The sequence below is a fragment of the Monodelphis domestica genome, chromosome 1, assembly GCF_027887165.1.
Source record: "Monodelphis domestica isolate mMonDom1 chromosome 1, mMonDom1.pri, whole genome shotgun sequence".
NCBI lineage: Eukaryota > Metazoa > Chordata > Mammalia > Didelphimorphia > Didelphidae > Monodelphis > Monodelphis domestica.
Genome location: NC_077227.1, coordinates 114,680,964 through 114,706,833, shown reverse-complemented (window position 1 = coordinate 114,706,833; position 25,870 = coordinate 114,680,964). Strand labels below are relative to the sequence as shown.

General features: G+C 38.5%; 1 protein-coding gene across 4 annotated transcripts in view; it reads right to left on the bottom strand.

Moving 5' to 3' along the window:
• ARMH3 (armadillo like helical domain containing 3) overlaps positions 1–25,870 on the bottom strand; it is a 232,757-nt gene that overhangs the window by 44,616 nt on the left and 162,271 nt on the right. For all 4 annotated transcript variants that reach the window (XM_007479128.3, XM_007479127.3, XM_001379099.4 and 1 more), the window contains one exon: positions 20,359–20,437. In XM_007479128.3, the coding sequence (XP_007479190.1) occupies positions 20,359–20,437 (79 nt within the window). The remainder of the gene's footprint in view (positions 1–20,358; positions 20,438–25,870) is intronic.

Below are 25,870 nucleotides of genomic sequence, written 5' to 3'. Positions count from 1 at the left end.
AAGTATAATAGGGGGCAGCTGGGTAGCTCAGTGGATTGAGAGCCAGGCCTAGAGATAGGAGGTCCTAGGTTCAAATCTGGCCTCAGACACTTCCCAGCTGTGTGACCCTGGGCAAGTCACTTGACCCCCATTGCCTAGCCCTTACCACTCTTCTGCCTTGGAGCCAATACACAGTATTGATTCCAAGATGGAAGGTAAGGGTTTAAAAAAAAATAAGTATAATAACAGCACCTACATCACATCAAGTGAGATAATATTTGTAGAACACTGAGCACAGTGTAGACTCTATATAAATGCTTCTTCCTTTTCCTTCTGAAAGTGAGCTCCTTTAGAATAGGGCCCATTTTTTCCTTTTCTTTGCATTCCTAGTGCTTAGCACAAAAGGTGATTAAGTCACTTGCAAGCACTGACTGACTGATCTCTGGGCTAGAAAGACTAAGGGGTTTCACTTCCCAATATTACCAAGCCCTACAGAATCCTCTTTGAATCCCTCAAGTTCTCCCAATCAGTTCCCTACAAAATGTAGTGTATTGAATATAGCAGGTTTTTAATAAATGCTTGATAAGTGAAACTACATTTACTGAATGTGATCTATTGGGGAATGCTGTCACTTCTCAATCAGACCACTTTCTTGCTTCAACCAACTTAAATATAATTTTTTTATTTTTGTTTTAATTTTTATATAAATCTTCAATTTATTCCTTTTTGTTATTTAATTAATTTTATTACCAATTGCATAGGAAACTTTAGAAAAAAATTTATATTTTATTATCAGTTTCAAATTCTCTCCCTCCTCCTATTCATTCCCTCACTTATTGAGAAGGTAAGAAATATGATACCTCTTAAAAATATGAAGTCATGTAAAACACATTTATACAGTAAACTTTGAAACCAATGCCTACTGGTCTGATGAAAGGACTACTTAGCTTAACTTGGGGTTAAGCTACTACCACTACTGTGCTTATAAGTTTCTAAAAGGCCTTTTCTTTGACTTCTTAAGAAATCTCACTAAGCTTTTCTTGGTAGAAAGAGATTCCAGTAAATTCCTGGAGCCCTCAACTAAATCTGAAAGGACTGTTTTTGGCTTGAAAGACATTTCTACTCAGAAGATCCTATGGGACAGTGAAATAAGATACAACAATGGGCTTTAGGATTTTAGAAAATACACATGTGAAGATAACAATTTAGTGACTTACAGCTTCATTTTTCAATCCTTGACTTAAGGAAAATAAATCTATCCAGGATCCAGACTAACAAAAATGTCTACTGCAAATTTGGAAGTTTTTTTGGTGTGCTTTGTTTAAAAACAACAAGAACAACACACTTCCGGGTAAGCATGGTGGCAGTCTAGACGTGGGATGCTTCCTCTCTTCAGACCCACTGATATAGACTACCTAAAAAGACCCAAAAAACCATTTTTATAAGAACGCCTCTACAGTAGGGCGCAGCATTGAAGTGGGATTTGGGCATTTCACACTATAAGGGGGGGAAATTTTCCCACCCAAACGTGAGCTGATCTACATTCCCCCATCCCACCAACAGAGCCAGAGTCAGAGTCAGCGCGCCAGAATCAGTGAGTGAGCGAGGGGCACCTCTGGAGTGAGCAAAGGTCAGCTCTAGATCTTGGGTGCTGACTAAGACCACCAAGGACCTACCCCCAAGAGCAGTTACACTCAAAAACCCGGCAGGTGGGTGGGGGAGTGCAGACCTTGGGTGCTCAGAGCCAGTGCATGCCCGAATCAATGAATAAGCAAGGGGCACCTCTGGAGTGAGCAAGGGGCAGCTCTAGGTCTTGGGTGCTAAGACCTCGAGAGCAGTTACACCCAAAATCCCATAGGGCAGGGGGAGTGCAGACCGTGGGTGCCCCCGGGAAGGTATTGCAGCTGTGGAGATTTGAGAGCTTGCCTCAGGCAAAATCTTTGCTCTTTAACTCCGTACACAGAGAACCTGCCCAGCTCACTCAGATATCTGACCAAAGGGAAGGTAAAGTCCCCACAGAGATGGCTAATTGCGCACAGGAGCCCCAAACTCCTTCCAAAAACAGAAAAAAAAAAGACAGTGACCCTCGAAAATTTTTACAGAGGAAAAACCTAAGCTACAGAGGATATACAGAATGAAATTCAAACAAAAACAAAACCTTTTAAAAAAAAACGGAAATTGTCCACAAGTTCTGGAAAAATTTAAATCAGAGCGTATCAAAAAGATGAAAGCCTTCTGGAAAGAGAAATGGGAAATGATTCAAAAAAAGAATCAAAAAATTATAGCTAAAAATCAAAAAATTACAGCAGAAAATCAAAAGGTTAAAGCAGAAAACCAGGCCTTAAGGACCAGAATTGAGCAACTGGAAACCAATGATCTTGCAAAACAGAAAGAATTAATAAAGCAAAGTCAAAAGACTGACAAAATAGAAGAAAACAAAATATCTCACTGAGAAGATGACAGAATAGGAAAACAGAGGAAGGAGAGACAATTTGAGAATCATTGGTCTACCTGAAAAGCCAGAAATAAACAGAAATCTTGACATCATACTACAAGAAATCATCCAAGAAAACTGCCCTGATGTTCTTGAACAAGAGGGCAAAATAGACATGGAAAGAGTTCATAGAACACCCTCTGTACTAAATAAGACAACTCCCAGGAATGTAATTGCCAAATTCCAGAGCTTTCAAGCTAAGAAGAAAATTCTACAAGAAGCCAAAAAAAGACAATTCAGATACCACGGAGCACCAGTCAGGACCACATGAGACCAGGCAGCTTCCACACTAAAGGACCGCAAGGCCTGGAACATGATATTCAGAAAGGCAAGAGAATTGGGTCTTCAAGCAAGAATCACCTACTCATCAAAAATGACTATATACTTCCTGGGGAAAGTATGGGCATTCAACAAAATAGAAGACTTCCAAGTATTTGTAAAGAAAAGACTAGAACTAAGTGCAAAGTTTGATATCCAAACACAAAGAGCAAGAGAAACATGAAAAGGTAAATAAGAAAAAGAGGGAAAAGGAGAAAAAATGTTTTTTTTTTATTCAAACTCTCTTCTTTAAGGGCTACAATTAGATCAAATTATGTATACATATTAATATATGCAGAAAATGTTATTTGTAGCTCTCAAAAACTGTATTCATTAGAATAGTAATTAGAAGAATCACTCATAGGAAAAGATTGGGGCATTAAGGGCTAAAAGATGATATGGAAAAAAAAGAGAAAGGGGGGAATCGAAGAGGGTACCACGACATACTTGAAGAAACAAAATAAATAAAATAATCTTTTTCACACAAAGATACACATGGGAAGGGGAGAGGAATAATACTCTTATGAGAAGGAGAGGAAGAGAGTGCTAATAGGTAATACTTAAACCTTACTCTCAGAGAAATCAACTGAGAGAGAAGAGCATCTAGATCCATTGGGATTTTGGATTCTATCTTATCCTTCAGGGTAAGGGAGAAGGTAAAACTAAGGAGGTAAGGGGGAGGGGCACAAAAAAGGAGGGAAGGAAAGGGGGGAAGAAACTTAACAGACTCTAAAAAAAAAAGGGAACAAAAAGAGAGGGACCAGAAAGGGAAGCATATCAAGGGAGGGTATTAGGGGGATTAGTTAAAAGTAAACCAATGGTTTAAAAGGATATAGCAAAAGAAGAAAGGATAGAACTAGGAGAGGATATCAAAATGCGAGGGAATTCACACGTGACAATCATAACTCTGAACATGAATGGGATGAACTCACCCATAAAATGTACACAAATAGGAGAGTGGATTAGAATCCAAAATGCTACCATATGTTGTCTTCAAGAAACACACATGAGGGAGACTTCCGGGTAATCATGGCTGCAATCTAGACACCACAACGCTTCCTCTCCCCGGCACGAAACGAAATAGACTACATCAAAGGAGCATAAAAATCACCTTTGGCGGAACAGGACTCCCCAGTATCCCACAGAGGCGAAGGTATGTGGGGCTTGAACATTTCCACACTATAATAAGAAGGAGGGAAAGCTTGCACAGAAAAGTGAACTGAGCCATCCTTCCCCCACCCCACCTCCCCCACCAAACCAGAGTGAGCTACCTGAGCGCTCACCGGGACAGTGAGTGAGTGGGAAACATCTCTGTTTGGGGGGGCGGGGGCACTCCAGGGTCCTTGGGATCTGGGGACTGCCAGGAAAAAACGTCTCAGGGCGGTTTCATGGGAGAACCCAGTGCTGAGCAGGGGGGGTCAGCGGAACTGTACTTGGGGTGGTTGTGCTGAACATCTGGGCGGAGCTAAACACCAGGGGCGGACCACTTGCTGATTACCAGGAGGAGCTGAACACCTGGGCAGTGTGGCTGTGATCAGGGGCCCAGCGCTCTAAGAAACCTCGGAGGCTGGGAAGAACTAGTCTGAGGCAACCTAAATTCACAGAAAAACCGCACATATCACCCAGACCCCAGACCAAAAAGGAAAGGGGAATAAAACCACCAAAGGGATGGCTCACATGGCCCAAAATCAAGCCTCCAGGAAGAAAGGGGAAAAGGTGACTATTGAAAACTTTTATGGTGGAAGGAAAAGAAGAGAATGAGGAGGAAATCCAAAAAAAATCAGAACATGCCTCCCAAAATGGAAACTATCAACAAGCTCTGGAAGATCTCAAACTGGAACTTATCCAAAAGATGGAAACCTGGAAAGAAAAATGGGAGAAAGAGATCAGCAGTCTGACAGATAAGACTATTCAATTGGAAAAAGAGCTCGAAGCATCCAATAGAAGGGCAGACAAAGCTGAAAAGGAAAACCAATCCCTAACGACCAGAATTAAGCAACTCGGAAGAAAGTGAGATCATAAAACAGCAAGAATCAATAAAGCAAACCCAAAAAATTAATGAATTAGAAGAAAACATAAAATATCTCACTGAGAAGGTCACAGATTTGGAAAACAGAGGGAGAAGAGAAAACCTCCGAATTATCGGTCTCCCAGAAAAACCAGAGACAAACAATAAACTCGATATTATTCTACAGGAGATTATAAAAGAAAATTTCCCCCACGTTCTGGAGCAAGGGGGTAAAATAGAAATAGAAAGGATTCAGAGAACACCCTCTATACTAAATCCCCAAAAGACAACCCCTAGGAATGTAATTGCCAAATTCAAGAGCTTCCAAGAAAAAGAGAAAATCCTACAAGAAGCCAAGAAGAGGAGCTTCAGATTTAAGGGGGCTCCCTTAGGATCACACACGACTTAGCGGCTAACACACTAAGAGACCGCAAAGCATGGAACACGATATTTAGAAAGGCAAGAGAGCTGGGTCTCCAACCAAGAATCAACTACCCAGCAAAAGTGACTATATACTTCCAGGGGAAAGTATGGTCATTCAACAAAATCGAAGATTTCCAAGCATTTGCTAAGAAAAGACCAGAACTTAGTGGAAAATTTGATATCCAAGCACAGAAAGCAAGAGAAACATGAAAAGGTAAATATGAAAGAACTGGAAAAGGAGATAAATCTTATCTTTTCTTTAAGTCAAACTCTCTTCTATAAGGACTACATTTACATCAAATTATATATATTAATATGTGGGGAAAATGTTTTGTGTAACTCTCAAAAATTGTAGCATCATAAGAGTAGTTAGAAGAAACATGCATAGGGAAAGATTGGGGCATTAAGAAGATTTGGGTAAAGTGGGGGCAAAGAAAGGAAAAGGGAGGGGGGGAACCGTCAATAATACTAAGATTTACTTCAAGAAATAGGGGGGGGACTTAATAGAATAATCTTTCCCATATAAAGATACACATGGGAAGGGGAGGGGAAGAACTCTCATATGAGAAGGAGAGGAAGAGAGCATGAAGTGGAATTACTTAAACCTTACTCTCAGTGAAATCAAATCTGAGAGGGAAGAACATCTAGATCCAGTGGGATCCTGAATTCTATCTTATCCACTAGGGCAAGAAAGAAAGGAAAATCAAGGAGGTGGAGGGGGGAGGGAGTATAAAAAGGGAGGGAAGGAGAGGGGGGAGGGGAAGGGAGCCTAAAAAGGGAGGGGCTAGAAAGGGAAGCATCTCAAGGGAGGGGACTAGGGGGACTGACCTAAAGTAAATCACTGGTTCAAAAGGAGATAGCTAAAGAGGAAAGGTCAGAATTAGGGGAAGATATCAAAATGCCAGCTAATCCACAAATGACAATCATAACTTTGAATGTGAATGGGATGAACTCACCCATAAAACGTAGACAAATAGCAGATTGGATTAGAACCCAAAACCCTACCATATGTTGTCTTCAAGAAACACATATGAGGATGGTTGATACTCACAAGGTTAGAATTAAAGGATGGAGTAAGACCTTTTGGGCCTCAACTGATAGAAAGAAGGCAGGAGTTGCAATCATGATATCTGACAAACCCAAAGCACAAATAGACCTGATCAAAAGGGATAGGGAAGGTAAATATATTCTGTTAAAAGGGAGTATAGACAATGAGGAAATATCACTAATCAACATGTATGCACCAAACGGTATAGCATCCAAATTTTTAATAGAGAAACTAGGAGAATTGAAGGAGGAAATAGACAGTAAAACCATATTAGTGGGAGACTTGAACCAAACACTATCAAATTTAGATAAATCAAACCAAAAAATAAACAAGAAAGAGGTAAAAGAGGTGAATGAAATCTTAGAAAAATTAGAGTTCATAGACATATGGAGAAAAATAAATAGAGACAAAAAGGAATACACCTTCTTTTCAGCACCACATGGCATATTCACAAAAATAGATCATACACTAGGTCATAGAAACATGGCACTCAAATGCAGAAAAGCAGAAATAATAAATGCAGCCCTTTCAGATCGCAAGGCAATAAAAATATTGATCGGCAGGGTACATGGAGAGCCAAATCAAAAATTAATTGGAAATTAAATAATATGATACTCCAAAATCAGATAGTTAGAGAAGAAATCATAGAAACAATTAATAATTTCGTTGAAGAAAATGATAACGGCAAGACATCCTTTCAAACCTTATGGGATGCAGCCAAGGCAGTACTTAGAGGAAAATTCATATCCCTGAGTGCATATATTAACAAATTAGGGAGGACAGAGATCAAGGAATTGGAAATGCAAATCAAAAAAGTTGAGAACAAACAAATTAAAACCCCCCAGAAGAAAACCAAACTAGAGATCCTAAAAATTAAGGTAGAAATTAACAAAATCGAAAGTGACAGAACTATTGAGCTAATAAACAAGACTAGAAGCTGGTACTTTGAAAAAACAGACAAAATAGACAAAGTACTGGTTAATCTAATTGAAAAAAGGAAAGAAGGAAGGCAAATTAACAGCATCAAGGATGAAAAGGGGGATCTCACCTCCAATGAAGAGGAAATTAAGGCAATCATTAAAAACTACTTTGCCCAACTATATGACAATAAATATACCAACCTAGGTGATATGGATGAATATTTACAAAAATATAAATTTCCTAGACTAACAGAAGAAGAAATAGTTTTCTTAAATAATCCCATATCAGAAAAAGAAATCCAACAGACCATCAAAGAACTTCCTAAGAAAAAATCCCCAGGGCCTGATGGATTCACCAGTGAATTCTATCAAACATTCAAAGAACAGCTAACTCCAATACTACACAAACTATTTGACATAATAAGCAAAGAGGGACTTCTACCTTTTATGACCCAAACATGGTACTAATTCCAAAGCCAGGCAGGCCAAAAACAGAGAAAGAAAATTATAGACCAATCTCCCTAATGAATATAGATGCAAAAATCTTAAATAGGATACTAGGGGATGTGGCAAAGTGGGGACACTAATTCATTGCTGGTGGAGTTGTGAACTGATCCAGCCATTCTGGAGGGCAATTTGGAACTATGCCCAAAGGGTGATAAAAGACTGTCTGCCCTTTGATCCAGCTATAGCACTGCTGGGTTTATACCCCAAAGAGATAATAAGGAAAAAGACTCGTACAAGAATATTCATAGCTGCACTCTTTGTGGTGGCCAAAAATTGGAAAATGAGGGGATGCCCATCAATTGGGGAATGGCTGAACAAATTGTGGTATATGTTGGTGATGGAATACTATTGTGCTAAAAGGAATAATAAAGTGGAGGAATTCCATGGAGACTGGAACAACCTCCAGGAAGTGATGCAGAGCGAAAGGAGCAGAACCAGGAAAACATTGTACATAGAGACTGATACATTGTGGTACAATTGAAGGTGATGGACTTCTCCATTAGTGTCAATGAAATGTCCTTGAACAATCTGCAGGGATCTAAAAAATACTATCCACAAGCAGAGGATAAACTGTGGGAGTAAAAACACCGATGAAAAGCAACTGCTTGACTACAGGGTTGGAGGGGATATGACTGAGGAGAGACTCTAAATGAACACTCTAATGCAAATTCCAACAACAGGGAAATGGGTTCGAGTCAAGAACACATGTGATAACCAGTGGAATCGTGCGTCGGCTATGGGAGAGGGAAAGGTGGTGGGAGGGGGGAGGGGAGGAAAAGAAAATGATCTGTGTTTCCAGTGAATAATGTTTGGAAATGACCAAATAAACTAATGTTTAAAATTAAAAAAAAAAAAAGAAAGAAAGAAACACACATGAGGTGGGTAGATACACACAAGGTCAGAATTAAAGGTTGGAGCAAGACCTATTGGGCCTCAACTAATAGAAAGAAGGCAGGAGTTGCAATCATGATATCTGATAAAGCCAAAGTAAAAATAGATCTCATTAAAAGGGTTAGGGAAGGTAAATACATCCTGATAAAAGGGAATATAGACAATGAGGAAATATCACTAATCAACATGTATGCACCAAATGGTACAGCACCCAAATTTCTAATGGAAAAACTAGTAGAATTGAAGAAGGAAATAAATAGTAAAACTATACTAGTGGGAGACTTGAAACTATCACTATCAAATTTAGATAAATCAAATAAAAAAAATAAATAAGAAAGAGGTAAAAGAGGTGAATGGAATCTTAGAAAAATTAAGAGTTAATAGATATATGGAGAAAAATAAATAGGGACAAAAAGGAATACAACTTCTTTTCAGCAGCACATGGCACATTCACAAAGATTGGCCATATACTAGGTCATAAAAACATGGCATACAAATACAGAAAAGCAGAAATAATAAATGCAACCTTTTCAGATCATAAGGCAATAAAAATAATGATCAGTAAGGGTACATGGAAAGCCAAATCAAAAATTAATTGGAAATTAAACAATATGATTCTCCAAAATTGGTTGGAGAACAAATCATAGAAACAATTAATAATTTCATTGAAGAAAATGACAATAATGAGACATCCTTTCAAACTCTATGAGTTGCAGCCAAAGCAGTAATCAGGGAAAAATTTATATCCTTGAGTTAGTATGTTAACAAATTAGGGAGTGCAGAGGTCAATGATTTGGACAGGAAAATCAAAAAACTTGAAAGCGAACAAATTAAAAATCCCCAGAAGAAAACCAAATTAGAGATCCTAAAAATTAAGGGAGAAAGTAATAAAATGAAAAGTGATAGAACTATTGAACCAGAACAAACAAAATAGATAAAGTACTGGTCATTCTAATTAAAAAAAGGAAAGAAGAAAATCAAATTAACAGTATCATAGATAAAAAGGGAGAACTCACCTCCAATGAAGAGGAAATTAAGGCAATCATTAAAAAATATTTTGCCCAATTATATGACAATAAATATGCCAATTTAGGTGATATGGATGAATATTTACAAAAAATATAAATTGCCTAGATTAACAGAAGAAGAAATAGAATTCTTAAATAATCCCATATCAGAAAAAGAAATTGAACAGACATTCAAAGAACTCCCTAAGAAAAAATCCCCAGAGCCTGATAGATTTACAAGTGAATTCTATCAAACATTCAAAGAATAGCTAACTCCAATACTACACAAACTATTTGACATAATAAGCAAAGAGGGAATTATACCCAATTCCTTTTATGACACAAATATGGTACTGATTCCAAAGCCAGGCAGGTCAAAAAGGAAGAAAGAAAACTACAGACCAATCTCCCTAATGAAAATAGATGCAAAAATCTTAAATAGGATACTAGCAAAAAGACTCCAACAAGTGATCGGGAGGATTATTCACTATGATTAGGTGGGATTTATACCAGGAATGCAAGGATGGTTCAATATCAGGAAAACCATCCACATGATTGACCATAGCAACAAGCAAACCAACAAAAATCACATGATTATCACAATAGACACAGAGAAAGGCTTTGACAAAATACAACACCCATTCCTATTAAAAACACTAAAAAGTATAGGAATATAAGGGTCTTTCCTAAAAATAACAAACAGTATCTATCTAAAATCATCAGCAAATATCATCTGCAATGGGGATAAACTAGATACATTCCCAATAACATCAGGAGTGAAACAAGGATGCCCATTATCACTGCTATTATTTAACATTGTACTAGAAACACCAGCAGTAGCAATTAGAGAAGAAAAAGAAATTGAAGGTATTAAAATTGGCAATCAAGTGACCAAGCTATCACTCTTTGCCGATGATATGATGGTCTACTTAAAGAATCCTAGAGAATCAACTAAAAAGCTAGTGGAAATAATCAACAACTTTATCAAAGTTGCAGGATAAAAAATAAACCCACATAAGTCATCAGCATTTCTATATATCTCCAACACATCTCAGCAGTAGGAATTAGAAAGAGAAATTCCATTCAAAACCATCCTAAACAACATAAAATACTTAGGAATCTATCTCCCGAGACAAACACAGGAACTATATGAACACAACTACAAAACACTTTCCACACAACTAAAACTAGAACTGAGCAATTGGAAAAACATTAACTGCTCATGGGTAGGACGAGCTAACATAATAAAAATGACCATCCTACCCAAACTTATCTATTTATTTAGTGCCATGCCCATCAAACTTCCAAAAAAATTTTTTTACTGAATTAGAAAAAACCATAACGAAGTTCCAGGGAAATCATGAAAAAAAAATACAAAGGAAGGTGGCCTTGCAGTACCAGATCTCAAACTATACTATAAAGAAATGGTCATCAAAACAATTTGGTACTGGCTAAGAGACAGAAAGGATGATGAGTGGAATAGACTTGGGGTAGGTTACCTTAGCAAGACAGTCTATGATAAACTCAAAGATCCCAGCTTTTGGGACAAAATTCCACTATTTGGTAAAAACTGCTGGGAAAATTGGAAGAGAGTATGGGAGAGATTAGGTTTGGATCAACACCTCAAGCCCTACACCAAGATAAACTTAGAATGGGTGAATGACTTGAACATAAAGAAGGAAACTATAAGTAAATAAGGTGAACACAAAATAGTATACATGTCAGGCCTTTAGGAAGGGAAAAATTTTAAAACCAAGCAAGACTTAGAAAGAGTCACGAAATGCAAAATAAATAATTTTGATTACATCAAATTAAAAAGTTTTTGTACAAACAAAACCAATGCAACCAAAATCAGAAGGGAAATAACAAACTGGGAAACAATCTTCATAACAAAAGCCTCTGACAAAGGTCTAATTACTCAAATTTACAAAGAGCTAAAGCAATTGTACAAAAAAAAAATCAAGCCATTCTCCATTTGATAAATCGGCAATGGACATGAATAGGCAATTTTCAGTTAAAGAAATAAAAACCATTAATAAGCACATGAAAAAGTGTTCTAAATCTCTTATAATCAGAGAAATGCAAATCAAAACAACTCTGAAGTATCACCTCACACCTAGCAGATTGGCTAATATGACAGCAAAGGAAAGTAATGAATGCTGGAGGGGATGTGGCAAAGTTGGGACGTTAATGCATTGCTAGTGGAGTTGTGAATTGATCCAACCATTCTGGAGAGCAATTTGGTACTATGCACAAAGGGTGATAAAAGACTGTCTGCCCTTTGATCCAGCCATAGCACTGCTGGGTTTATACCCCAAAGAGATAATAAGGAAAAATACATGTACAAGAATATTCATAGCTACGCTCTTTGTGGTGGCCAAAAATTGGAAAATGAGGGGATGTCCTTCAATTGGGGAATGACTGAACAAATTGTGGTATATGTTGGTGATGGAATACTATTGTGCTCAAAGGAATAATAAAGTGGAGGAATTCCATGGGAACTGGAACAACCTCCTGGAAGTGATCCAGAGTGAGAGGAGCAGAACCAGGAGAACATTGTACATAGAGACTGATACACTGTGGTACAATCAAATGTAATGGACTTCTGAATTAGGGGCAATGCAGTGATCCCTGAACAACCTGGAGGGATTCATGAGAAAGAACACTATCCACATTCAGAGGAAAAACTATAGGAGTAAAAACACCAAAGAAAAACAACTGCTTGATTGCATGGGTTGAGGGGGATTTGGCTGGGGATATAGACTCTGAATGAACATCCTAGTGCAAATACCAACAATATGGAAATGAATTTTGATCAAAAACATATGTAATACCCAGTGAAATTGTGCCTCGGCTACGGGTGGGGAGGGAGGAATAGAAAATGATTTTTGTAACCAGGGAATAATGTTTGAAATTGACCAAATTAATTAAAAAACAACAACCACCACCAAAAACTTAACATCTTTTCTTGTTTTAAAATTGATATTAAGTGTTCCAAGACACTTTTGATTAGACAATTTTGATTAAGTGATTTGTCAAGGACCACACAGCTAGGGAATATATGACAACAGATTTGAATCCAGGTCCTCCAAACTCAAAGCTTGGTTCTCTACTGACTCACTTAGCTGATCAAGCCTGGAGTTTTGAAGCATTTCCATTATCTCTTCACTCCATTTAGCTCCCCTCTCCTCTGACAAACTAACTAAAGTAGGCTGAAAATCTGTTCTAATGACATGAAGTTGGAATAAAAAAGCAGGACATAATATGGGGAGAAGGGTAAGAGTGAGAGTTAGCACTACTGACAAGCACCAATTGTGCATTGTAAAAAAAAAAAATCAGGACCTTAAAAATCTCACACGAGCCTCAGCCTTTCGTAAAGGCTGATGCCTACTTTAAGACTTGGTTTACCTGTTCCTCACCATTCTAAACTATAATTACCTCACTCACATAAACTTAAGAGGACTGATTAGCTACAATATCCATTTGACAGTAGAGATTATCTTATGACATCATTTGTACTATCTCATACTACTATTTAATTTTTTATGCCATCTTTCCCAATAATATAGGTATCTCCTTGATGGCAGACTCCATATAACATGGTGTGGGCCCTCAATACTATAAATATTTACAGAATGAATGAAAAATTTCCCTTTGACACTGAAAATGAGAAAGAACAGGCCAATCATCTGCTTGCATTCCAGTGGGTATTTCAAAATGCACAAAGGTGAACGTGGACCTTGCTCAGGGAAAAATAAAAGGACAGCCAATTCCAAATCTTCTTTATTCTTCAAGGCTTCAAGTCTTCTCTTGCTACAAGTATGACTTTTGCTGATGCCAAAAAAAATTTAATAAGGATTTGAAAAGCACAACAATGATTGGATAGTTTGATAGCAGCTGGAGGTCCTCAGCTGACACTTTCTAAACGTTTTACAAAATAAGTGTGAAGTAACATTCAAAGCTGCTGAGCTAACTCCAAGCAATTCCATAGCAAATTCTATTTTTTCCTATGCCTTTTATTTTTTTTCTAATTACACAGAGAAACAATATTTTAAAAATTGTTTCCTGACCTTTTGCAATCCAAATTCTCTCCCTCCTTCCTTCCTTTTCTCTGCTCCCCAGACGATAAACAATCTGATTCCATAGGAAATTCCTGAGTGGGAGGCCATCTCCAACCACAGACTATTAAAAAAGTGATATTTATACAGTGCTTTAAGGTTTGTGAAGTGTTTTATACATACTCTCTTTTGATCCTTATATCAACTTATTAAAGACATCATTATCCTTGAAGAGAAAGCTGTGGCCTAATGAATTGAGAGCAGACCTCGGAGATCTTGGATTTATCTGAAATCACAGGTCCAGTCCCTATCCCAATCCTATTATTATTCAAAGAAGATTCAAAACTGGAATGATGCCTCTAATACTTACTCTACAATCATGAGAAAATCACTTGAGCTGCTTAAACTGGATAGGGACTGGACCTGTGATTTCAGGAAAATCCAAGATGAGGAAATTCACTATACCAATGCAGGCTGACATCTTTACTGCAACTAAATCTTAGAATATAGACTGCAGCAATGAGAGTTTAAGTATCATGCCCAGAATCAAACAGCCAAGAGAGTATTGATAGAGGTGGAACCTGAACCCAGGTCTTTAGATCTTCTTGCAGTTTTTGTTTCAAAGTAAAGCCACAGCTTTAGGTCAGGATCTAACTGATCTGAGAAGACTTCAAATAGTTGAAAAGCTTGATTGGTTTTGAAGATACATCCAGCATGGGAGGCCAGAGACATAATCTGCTGGGGGATGAAAAGATAGTTTTCTGGGTGATCCCAAAGCACAGGGCAAGAGATCTTAGCCTACAAGAATGACTTACTAGTAGAGGTAATGATTTTCTTCCCAGACTCATTCTTTCAATGTGACTGTAACATGGATAAATTGGAGACTATCCATGGGTAAATTGGTCACGGTCTCCTTAAAGTCTGGCTTGGAACCAGGAAGTAAATTATAAATTAAGGGAAGAGATGGGTCAGTTGAAAGTAATTATCACAGCTGGAATGAAGAAAAAATGGTCTTAGGAGACTAAAGGAATCAGTGTAGATACCAAGGTCATTGAATCTAATGCCCATCAGGCTATGCTAATTGTCAGTCTTTGCCAAACCATATGGTGAGATCTCCATACACGATATCCTTTAAATGCTCTTCCCGTCACCTTCTTGGACAGAATTAATAAGAAAACACCTCAGTAGGTTTTCTCCACTTGGGATGAGGAAATACCCTAAAGCCAGGGATGGCAGTAAGTTGAAATAAAGAATATTATAAGAAATGAATCTGTAGCTACTAGGAAAGTGGTCCCTTCAAATACATCAAACATAATTTAAATAAATTTGATGAACTGGGATGAACTGGGAGCTTTTCACAGCTCTTAGGAAAGGTCTTCTGTGTCTTTTTGATGAATCTTTTTTCATAAAGATTTAGCACTTACAAGCAAGAGGTCAAAATGGGCAAACTTCCCAAATCACCCCAGACAAATGGGACACCTGTATATGCATTATGAAAACACATGCAATTAGTTAGGTTGAAAAATTCACAACCATTTGGTCATGCTGAGGGTATTAGCTGATTAGAATGTTTTGCCCTCCATGAAGTTAAGAAGAATTAACAGCAAATTCACATCCATCTTTTGGACATGTGAAAAAGAGCCCCAGCACAGAAGTCTGGGCTTTGTTTAGAAAGTAACAATGATGATTCTAACCAAAATCTCACTGAAAGCAGTGCAAGTAAAGTAGACAAGAGGAGTGCTCTGCTCCTGAAATTTTTGTTTCTCAAGGCTATCAGAATTCAGAAGCCTTTAACAATGTGGCACATTAGGTAGACAGCTCTAACAGGACATAGATTTATCCAACCTATAAGTTACTGAATTCTCTAATTCCAGGTGTTCCTATCTATGGTCCTTAAGTTTTATTTTATTGTGTTTCTGGAAACCAGGTCCCAGAATAACTGATAACAGTTATAGGGCCCAACTGTACCTACAGTCACTAAATCCTTACACAGCTATGAATACCCTTGGCATTAAGTAACAGTAACATTAATGTTAAAAAATGAATGGGGTAGCTAGGAGTGGCAGTGGGTATGGGGTGGATTTTAAAGAGTTTAACAAAGAACAGTCAATCGTCACCATTCAGTGATCCTCAAAGCTACTGAGGAGGTAGCAATTACACTTGATAGCTTTTCTGAAAGGGGCCTTGGTAGAACATTAACCAAGTCGAAGAGACTGCCTCCATTTCAGTCTTGGCTGTAGTACTACTGCCCCTTCTTATCAAGGCCAACACTTCTACATGTATCTTTGATCCCAAACCCTTCCAACTTTTCCAGCAAACTGTCCTCCCTCATTTTCCTCAGTATCGATTTCTTCCCTTCAGTCTCTTGTTTATCAGTTCATTCTCTGTTCCCTACAAATATGACAATGTCTTTCCCACCCTTAAAAAAATCTCACTGGATTCCACCACCCCTACCATATCTAGCACTATTGAAGATTCTTTCCCTTCTCAGCTAAACTCTTTGAGAAAGCTGTCTACACTTAGTGCCTCCTTAGCCTCTCCCTTGCCTCTCTTCTAAATCCTTTGCAGTCTGGCTTCTGACCTGATCATTCAAATGAAACATATCTTTCCAAAGTTACCAATGATCTCTTAAATTACCAAAATGAATGATCTTTCTCGGTCTTTATTCTTATAGCCCTCTCTTCACCATCTGAAACTCTTGGCTCCTAATTCCTCTCTCAGATTCCTGACACTGTTCTATTCTGATTCTCCAAACTTCCAAGCATTCTTTTAATGTCTTTTGTTGATTCTTTTTTTTCCATATCATGCCCATTAACTATAGATATTGCCTAAAGCTATGTCTTGGGCCTTCTCTTCACTTTATACTATTTCATTTGTTGATCTCATCAGATCCCATGGCTTCTATTATTATCTCTATATAGATATTTTCCAGTGCTGAGTTTCCAACCATAGTCTCTCTGCTGAGCTAGATTCACTCAAGTACCAAAGACCTCTCTTGGACATCTCAAATTGGACATCCATAGGCATCACAAACTCAACTTGGCCAAAACAGAACTAATTATCTTTCTTCCATCCCTAACCCACCCAAAGAACCAAAATCCTATTCTCTTCCTAACTTCCTTATTGTTCATAGTATGCCATCATCTTCACAAGGTTAAAAACATAATCTTTTTAATTTTATTTTTAAAAACTCTTACCTTCCATCTTAGAATCAATACTGAAGGTGGATAGTGACAGAAGTGGGATCCTCATGTTTTGATATCTTATATTTTTCACCAATTAGTACCACTTAGTACATGTTGCAAAATATATATTAATCATATATTTGTATTATTCTTGTATATTCTGTTATATACTATCCTGTACCCTTCCTGTGTTCCCCACCCAGCTGAGGAGGGCATTCTAGGAGGGTACTAAGACATCTCTCAGGTTGATAAGCGATGGAAAACAGAACACTGAAGGGAACAGAAGGATGTGCACAAAAGGTTCTCTAAGTCCAGGGGAATCTCTCAAACCTGTGCATGCCCCTTGCTCCCTTTTCCTGTCCTTAAGTTCACCCATGATGAGTCAGACCACTTCTACCTGAATTGTCCTCCTCTACACCCATTTTCCAGGATTTTACTCCTAGTATGCCCAAAAATACCCAGAAGAGGACTATTTTAGGAAAAGGTGGGGAATTTTCTGGAATGGGAGATGAAAACCCCCTCGACACTTGATAAATATACAAACCTTAATCCCCAGTTTAGGCCATTCCAACCTTTTTTTCTTTCTTTCTTTTTAAAATCTTTTATCTTCCATCTTAGAATCAATACTGTGTATTGGTTCTAAGTCAGAAGACTGGTAAGTGACTTGGCCAGGGTCACATAGCTAGGAAGGGTCTGAGGCCAGATTCGAACCTAGGACCTTCTGTCTCTAGGCCTGGCTATCAATCCACCCAGCCACTTGGCTGCCCTCCAACCTTTTCTTCAAATAAACACTTTCATATCTCTGAACAGAGCAGAGCTTTGAGCCTCCAATTCTTTGGGAGAGATCCTGCTACAAACTTTGGTGTTTCCCAAAACAATACTGTGCATTGATTCCAAGGCAGAAGAATGGTAAGGGATAGGCAATGGAGGTTAAGTGATTTGCCCAGGATCACATAGCTAAGAAGTGTCTGAAGACATATTTGAACTTATGACCTCCTGTCTCTATGCCTGGTTCTCAATCCACTGAGCCACCTAGTTGTATCCACACTTGATTTTTTGGTGTGGTTGTTCTTTCTACTTACATTGTAAGAATTATTTTGCATATTATTTCTTGGTGCCAATCTTGACTCTTCATTCTCACTTATCCCACATATCCAATCTGTTTCTACCTTCACAATATCTCTGGTATATATGACTTCTCTTCACTCACACTGCTACAGCCTGAGTTCAGGTCCTCATTGCCTCTCTTCTAGACTGCTGCAATAACAGACCTGGGCTCCCTGTCTCAAGACTCTGGTTACACCTCCATTTTCCACTCAACTGTCAAAGTGATTTTTCAAGAGCACAGCTCTTGATCATGTCACTCTTGCCCTCTGTTCAGTGAGCTATAGTCCTTTTTACCACCAGGATCAAAAACAAAGTCCGCTATTTGGCATTTAAAGCTTTGTATCACCCAGCCCCTTCCTACTTTTCCAGTCTTATATTCTATCCGTCTCAACCAACTCTATGATTCAACTTACTTACTTTCTACTTTTATATATCTTCCTTGTTCCTGGTTATTGATTGTTATTGTCTTGTCTCTCCCATTAGAATGTGAGTGCCTTAGAAGAGGGACAGTGTCTTTGCCAACACTTTGTATAGTACTTGGTACACAGTAAGCTCTTAATAGATGCTCACTGAGTGAAAGGGTTGATAAGTAAGAAGCTGAGGAGGACTGCTTCAAAACATTTCCCTATGTTGTCAGCCTTACATAGACCCGTGTTATCCCTCTCAAAAAAACAGCCTCCCTTTTTGGGCTTATGATATATATACATTTGAGAGGAAACTTTTACCAGCCCACTTCACTTTTTTGAAACTCACCTTCCATCTTAGAATCAATACTGTGTACCAGTCTTAGGTAGAAGAGTGGGAAAGGCTAGACAATGGGGGTTAAGTGACTTGCCCAGGGCCATACAGCTAGTAAGTGTCTGAGACTGGATCTGAACCCAGGCCCACTTTGTTTTGAATGAAAAGCCCTGAAGTAGAGAGTAGATGCTGAAGCTGTGTGCATCCTAATCAATTTTCTCCCAACCACCTTGTGCATGAGAGGAGATTATACTCTGGCCAGCTACTGCCACTGAACAAAGATTTCAAGCCTGACCTTCTGAAACTACTCAGGATGAATACTGCACATAGCTGATAGGGAAAAAATTTATTCATTTTCCTTAAACTAAAAGATTAACTGGGACTTAGTGTAGTAGCAAAGTTGCCCCCCTCCTATTCATCAAGCTAGACAAAACGGAATTGAATCATTTTAAATAAAAATCATACAATATAATCGATCTGAAATGGCACTTCAGGGAAGAGGCAGATCCACCTTACAGATAGCAACTGTACCCAAAAGAAAATGTGTTCAGTGGAGCGGGACCCATGACTCCTCTCTAGGCAGGATAGGAACAAAGAACAAAAAAGTCAAACCATGAGAGTTTAAATGCCAGATGAATTCCCTACAGAAACAAGGACAATAAAGAAAATAGGAGTGAAAACAACTCTGTCCTGCTCATCTATCTAATTATCCTAACTGTTTAAAGTTAGGATAAAAAGAAAGGGCTAATGGTGGCACATTTTAGGACTTCAAGTTAGGGGAGAAGCTCTTTAGGTCCTGTCTAGTGGCCTTTGAGAAAGCCAAAACACATGATCATGCCATAACTGGTCACAGCCTAGCTCACAGGAGGCTAGGGTTGGAATGCAAATAAGGCCAGATAAAAGAACAGGAAGAGAGGAAATACAGCAACCTGGCTGGCTTGTAGACTATTATGTGCCCCATGTCACATGAGCACCTAGGGACCCCAAACTAGAGGGGAATGGAGAGAGGGGGAACTGTGAAAGGAATGGCACATTTTATGATATAAAAATAGGGCTCAGTGTCCCAGTCCCATACATCATGCTTGTCCTCCTGCCATGCCAAAACCCCATCTGCACTCTTACGTAATCTACACCCAAGTGTAGGCGCCTTGGGAGCACAGGAAATCAGGCCAACTTCAGTGAAAACAGATACGTGCCTGTATTTGGATTCCTACTCAGCCAGCCTGTCCCATTGAAAACCTGTTCAGAAATCACTGCTCAGGGCCAAGCTATTTCAATTACTGTCCCAATGAGTGCACTGACTTTAATGAGTCCAACTGCTGCAAATTAAGCTGAACTCAGGATTTCTCTAATTGGCAGTTTCATCTTTTTCCAAGTTCTCATTTCTTATTTTTGAAAATCAACATGACTGTCTGCCTGGAGTAGGAAAAACACCACCCACCCTCACCAAGCCACTAAGAACACACTAACTTGTCACCTGCTTGTCTTTTATATAATCAAATGATGTGGGTAGCAGAAGCATCTCTGTTACAGAGGCTATAGGTTCCTTCTTAATTCCTCCCAGCAGTTGAATTGTTGTTCTCAAACAGAGAAGATTCAGCTAATGGGGCTCCCTTGGCCACTCTCACTCCCAGCCAGTACTAAAGAACAGTCAAAAAGTTGTAATATTCCTTACCTGTTCCTCAGACAACTGGGATATGTGATTCACTGCAGCATAGGACTCGATCTTGGGGTTAAAATGGTTGATGATAGCTCTGAAACAAAAAATTGGCATTTATAAAGCTCTAGGTGCCAGAAGAAAAGACAGCAGCAATTCAACATCCTGGATTTCATACTCTTGATAAAATAGGGAGTGGATGTGGTGAAGTGTTTCCATGTGCAAGGAGGAGTATCCCAAAGAAACAAGACAGATCTTCAATAAACTTCCAGTGTAGAATAGGTAAGAGGTGCTACACTTCTCAAACCCTATGCTTATATAAGGTCATTGGATTGGCTGGGCTAAACAGACCTGCTGCTGGAGGCCTATGAGATTCTCTCAGACTGGGTCAGACCACAGTAACCTCACTATCCTTTGTAACTGTGGTAGGAAGGCTAGAGGGAGATCTTTAAACTATATAGTGACTGATTCATTTCTCTGAAGATGATCAGGGTTTCCAGATGTAGAGAAATTTGGGCAGAGAAGAACAGTTCTCAAACTCCAAAGAAAACTCTACTTCCACCCCCAGAGAGAACATGTCATACTGCTGACTCTTCAGGACTTTTATTTGGAAAGTCCAAGGACCATTTAGCCTCTCTACTCAGAAATGCCAGAAATGAAGCACCTGGGCTGAAGGGAAAGGAAATAGTAATTTCATTCTTCTACATAAGGAGCTTCTAAAGAAGGGCAGAGTTATTTGAAAGCTTCCCTTTCAAATCCATTATGCTTCCAAATACCTGAATTATTATTGAAAAGACCATCTGGATGGACAGCAGCCAATAACAGGCAAGGTATAAAGGCCAGCCTTTCGCAAAGTTGTGAAGGAGGCAAAAGTTTTTATCTAACATCTCTTCTTTTTGCACCTTTATTCTAAAAGCTGATTTTCCCTTTTCCTAAATGATCCTCTGAAATTGCTACAGCAGAACTGTCTCTTTCTTCCTCCCCATTTAGACTGGTCACAGCCAACAAAACAGTCCAGACAGAGGATAGTTACTGCCTATTCAGAGCCAGAACAAAGGGTTAATGCAAAAAAATAAAGACTCGAGGGTCTGCTTGGACTTTGGACTTTTTTGAAGGGGGGAAAAAATAAAGTTTGGCAACGAGAAACTTTGTTGAGTTTTCAAGTAGCTCATGTCATATCTTAATAGAGGACAAAGATATAGAATATAACCAGAAAGAATTTCTAGGATGATAACTGAGCAAACAGCATGGTATGGACACTTAAGAGGAAACAGATTTTTACTTCTCTTTAGACCTTATATATTAAGGCTAGTGATTTAATTTCAGCCCTTAAGTATCCCCAACAAAGTCTAATCCATTTTTTAGTAAAGAAATTTCTGGTTTAAGTATATCTCAAAGACAAGGAAGAAGAGGAGGGAGGAAGAAAAGGAAGGGAATAGAGGACATGAAATTGGAGAAAGATTTAATGCCTCAAGAATAAAATGGATATTAAGGTGAGAGTTATGGAATCCAGCTGCCACACTCTTAACCACAATGAAGATAGGTGGATGGTGTTTTTCCTACTACAGGATGAAGGAAGGACAAAAAAGAGAAGACAGGAAGAAGATGAGGAAGATGTAAGAGGAGACTCATACTTCAGTTATAAGTTGAAGTAAATGATTTCTGAATTTTTTTTCTAGCCACTAAGATTCTTATACGCTGAAAACTACCTTGATGTCTTCAGGGCATTTCAAACTCAACCTGTCCAAAATAGAACATATTATATTTTCCAAAGGCTAGCCTTCCTTCATACTTCCTTACCTATTTCTTTTGAGGGCATCACCATCTGTCTCCATCACTCCAGTCTCCAGGTTTGTAACCTGTTGTTATCCTTAGCTCCTCACTCTCAGTTAATTCAAATTTTGTAATTTCTTTCTTTATGACATTTCCGATATATCTACTCCTTTTATCCATTCAAAGTTACCACCCTAATCCAGGAACTCATCACCTCATCTAAATTATTGCAATGGCCTCAGTATTGTTCTCCTTGCTTTAAGTCTCTCTCCACTCTTATTCATCATTGTCCATTTGGCTGTCAAAATACAGATCTGGCCAATTTACTTTCACTCAACAAATTATAACAGCTCTCTATTACCTCTAGGTTCAAATATAACTCTTCTGTTTGGCATTTAAAGTTCTTCACAACCTGATCCTTTCCTATCATGTCAGCTTTCCTACACTTTATTATATTCTCTTCCACATTCTCCTTGGTTCAGTCATAAGGGTCTATCTGCTGTTCTTCACACATAACATTCTATGTCCCAAATTTGTGCCTTTGCATTAGCTTCACCCCCACCTCCCTCCCCTATGTCAGCTTCTTTTATGACTTAGTTCAAATGCCTAGTACCTTTCTTTCTAAGGTTACCTTCCATCTTCTCTGTATGCATTTTGCATATATCTATAATGTGTACACTTTATCATCTGCCAACAGAACATAAGTGTTTTAAGGACAAGGCACTATTTCTGTTTTTTTTTCTTTGTATCCTTAGTTCTTAACACAATGTCTGGCACATCATAAGCACTAAATCAATGCTTGTTGATTGACTGATCTTCCACATAGCTGCCAAATAGTTATTCTAAAATCCAAATGGGATCATGTCACATTCCTCCCTAAAAATCTTCAATAGCTCCCTATTCCCAGTTAGATAACAAAAAACTTCAATCTGGTAATCAAAGATCTCCATAATTTGGACATCATTTATCTTTCCAGTCTTATTTCAAACTATTGTTCTTTGAACATTCTTCTTTCTTGTCACACTGGCTATTAGCTATTTTCTGAAAACTTAACATTTCATCTTCTACCCTAATGCCTTGCACAGGAAGCTATTCATGTTGGAAATACACTCCCTTCCTCACCCAATTTGCTTCCTCATATCCTTTATTTCCTTAAAGACAACTTCTGCCAATAGTTAATGCTTTCTCCCTCTTGAAATTATTTTGTTTTATTTTGCATATACTTTATATATTTGCTTATTGTAAATCTCTTCCCCTTTCCCCAAGCATACACACAAGAGAATGTAAGTTCTTTGCAGACAGATTAGTTTTTGTCTTGTATACCCACTGTATAGCACAGTGCCTTGCACATGATAAATGCTGAATAAAAATATGTTAAGTTGAATTCAATTTGTTGAAAGGTAAAAAGGGGCTAAGAGAGATAGGAAGAGAAAGAAGAGGAAAGCAATGCTTTCACTAACTCAATGGTGCCTCTAGGTTTTGCTGGTTAGAATGATTGCACCTAGTATTTAAGGGCCCTTGGAATTATAGTCACTCAGTCAAAAAACATTTAAGCACCTACTATGTTTCAGATAGTTGGCAATAAAACAGTGGAGGTATAAAGAAAGCCAAAGATAGTCCCTGTTCATGAGAAGCTCATAGGCTGATAGGGGTGAGGGAGAGACAATATGCAAAAAACTACATACAAACAAGCTATATACAGGAAAAATTAGAAACAATCAACAGAAGGAGGGCATAAGGAAAGGCTTTCTGTGGAAGGTGGGATTTTATTTAGGACCTGAATGTAGTTAGGAAAGCTAGGAGGCAGAGATAAGGAAGGAGATCATTTGAGGCAGGAGGGGCAGCCAGTGACAATGACCAGTTGAGAGATATGAGTCTTCTTTGTGGATCAATATGGAGACCAGTGTCACTGGATACATATGAGGGTGTAAGGTATAAGAAAGACTAGAAAGGCAGAGGAGGGGGCAGATCATGAAAGGTTCTAAATGCCAGAGGACTTTACATTTGATCTGGGAAGTGACAGGCAGCCATAATTTCTTGAGGAGGGGATAGGGTAACATGGCAGACCTAGACTTTAGGAAAATTCCTTTGACAGTTCCATGGAGAATGGACTAGAGTGGAGAGAGCTTTACAACACAAAGACCAGTCAGCAGGCTATTACAACAGTTGAGAGATAAGGTGGTAAGGGCCGGTACTTGGGTAGTAGCAGTGTCAGAGGAGGGAGTGGTGCAAACAAAAGATGTTAGTAAGGTTAAAGCAACAAGCCTTGACAAGAGTTTAGTTAGATATGAGAGGTGAGAGTGAGGAATCAAGGAATCACTTAGGTTGCAAGTCTGGGTGTCTGAAAGGATGATAATTAAGAGTAATAAGGAATTTAGGAAGAGGGACAGGTTTAAGGGGAAAGTTGATAATTTCAGTTTTGGCTATGCTAAGGTGTCTTTGGAACATCAGGTCTGAGGCAACTGGAAATTAGAGTCTAAAGGTCAATGGAAAGGCTAGGGCGTAGATAGGTAGACTGAAAGGTCATTACCATAAGATATGATCATTTAATTCACAAGAGCTAATGAGATCACCAAGTGAAATAATAAAAAGGGAAAAGGAAGAGGGCTCAGGATATAACCCTTTGGGAAATACATCCTTAACAGGCATGACTCGGATGAAGATCTGTAAAGAAGCCTGAGGAGAAGCACTGAGATAAATAGAAGAACCAAAAACAAGTTTTGTTCTAAAAACCTAAAGAGTATCAAGGAGAGGAGGGGACTGACCAGTGGCAAAGTAGTAGAGAGGGTCAAGAAGAATGAGGACTGAGAAAAGGCAATTAACAAATCACTAAGGGAACTTTCCTAAGGCTTGTGTTTTGGAGGTATTAGTGGCAGGAGGAATAGCAATTCACATTAGGTATTTTTCAAATTACTGCAAATCAATTTTGTGGTACATCTAGAGTGCACTCTGCACAGAAGCACACTTCTATAGCAGAAAATTACTAGTGAGTTAGGAAAGTATTTGTGAGACTGATACTTGCATGCATACTAGCAGGGAAAGTCCCACTTTTGCTGACCAGTCAACAAGAAGTTAAAATTCTAGATTGAGCACATGCCTTCCTATGACATGGTAGAGGCATTGAGTTTGGGGAAATCTGGACAGCCAAATGTCAGATTGAGCCTGGAATGCTGCTTAGGTTATTCTATCTTCAGTGACAAAGAAAGAGGAAGATTGTCTCAATCTCACTGCTCTTACTTGATTTTCAGCACAAGGTTGAGAATGTCCACTTGGTCTAGCCAGAGGTAACTACTTAGGACTTGAAAGTAGATTTAAAACAATATGAATCATGGAAAAATATTTTTAAAAAAAAGAATATAACCAATTCTAGAGTAGAAGAAATAAGGGAAGAGGAGAATGAAACAAAAAATCCAGTGGGGCAAAATAATTTCTAATCAAAACCCCACCTTTTTAGAAGTCAAAGAATTTCCAAATCTAGCCTCAAGGGCAGGGTCAGCCCAGAAGCATTAATTAAATAATTATGTGAAAGCTCTGTCCTCAGTCTAGGACTAAAGATAAATCAGAAGTGAACTGGTTTTCTCTCCTAAAGAAGAATGTTACTGAAAACAGAAAAGTTGGCTAAACTTCTCAAACTGCCATGCCATAAAAACTGGAGGAAGTTCTTGGAATTTTTTTGTTTGATATCATATCTCTACATGAAAAGCAGATAGGATGAGGTGAAGAATTGAGAATAAGGGTGAATCCCTAGCATTAAGTC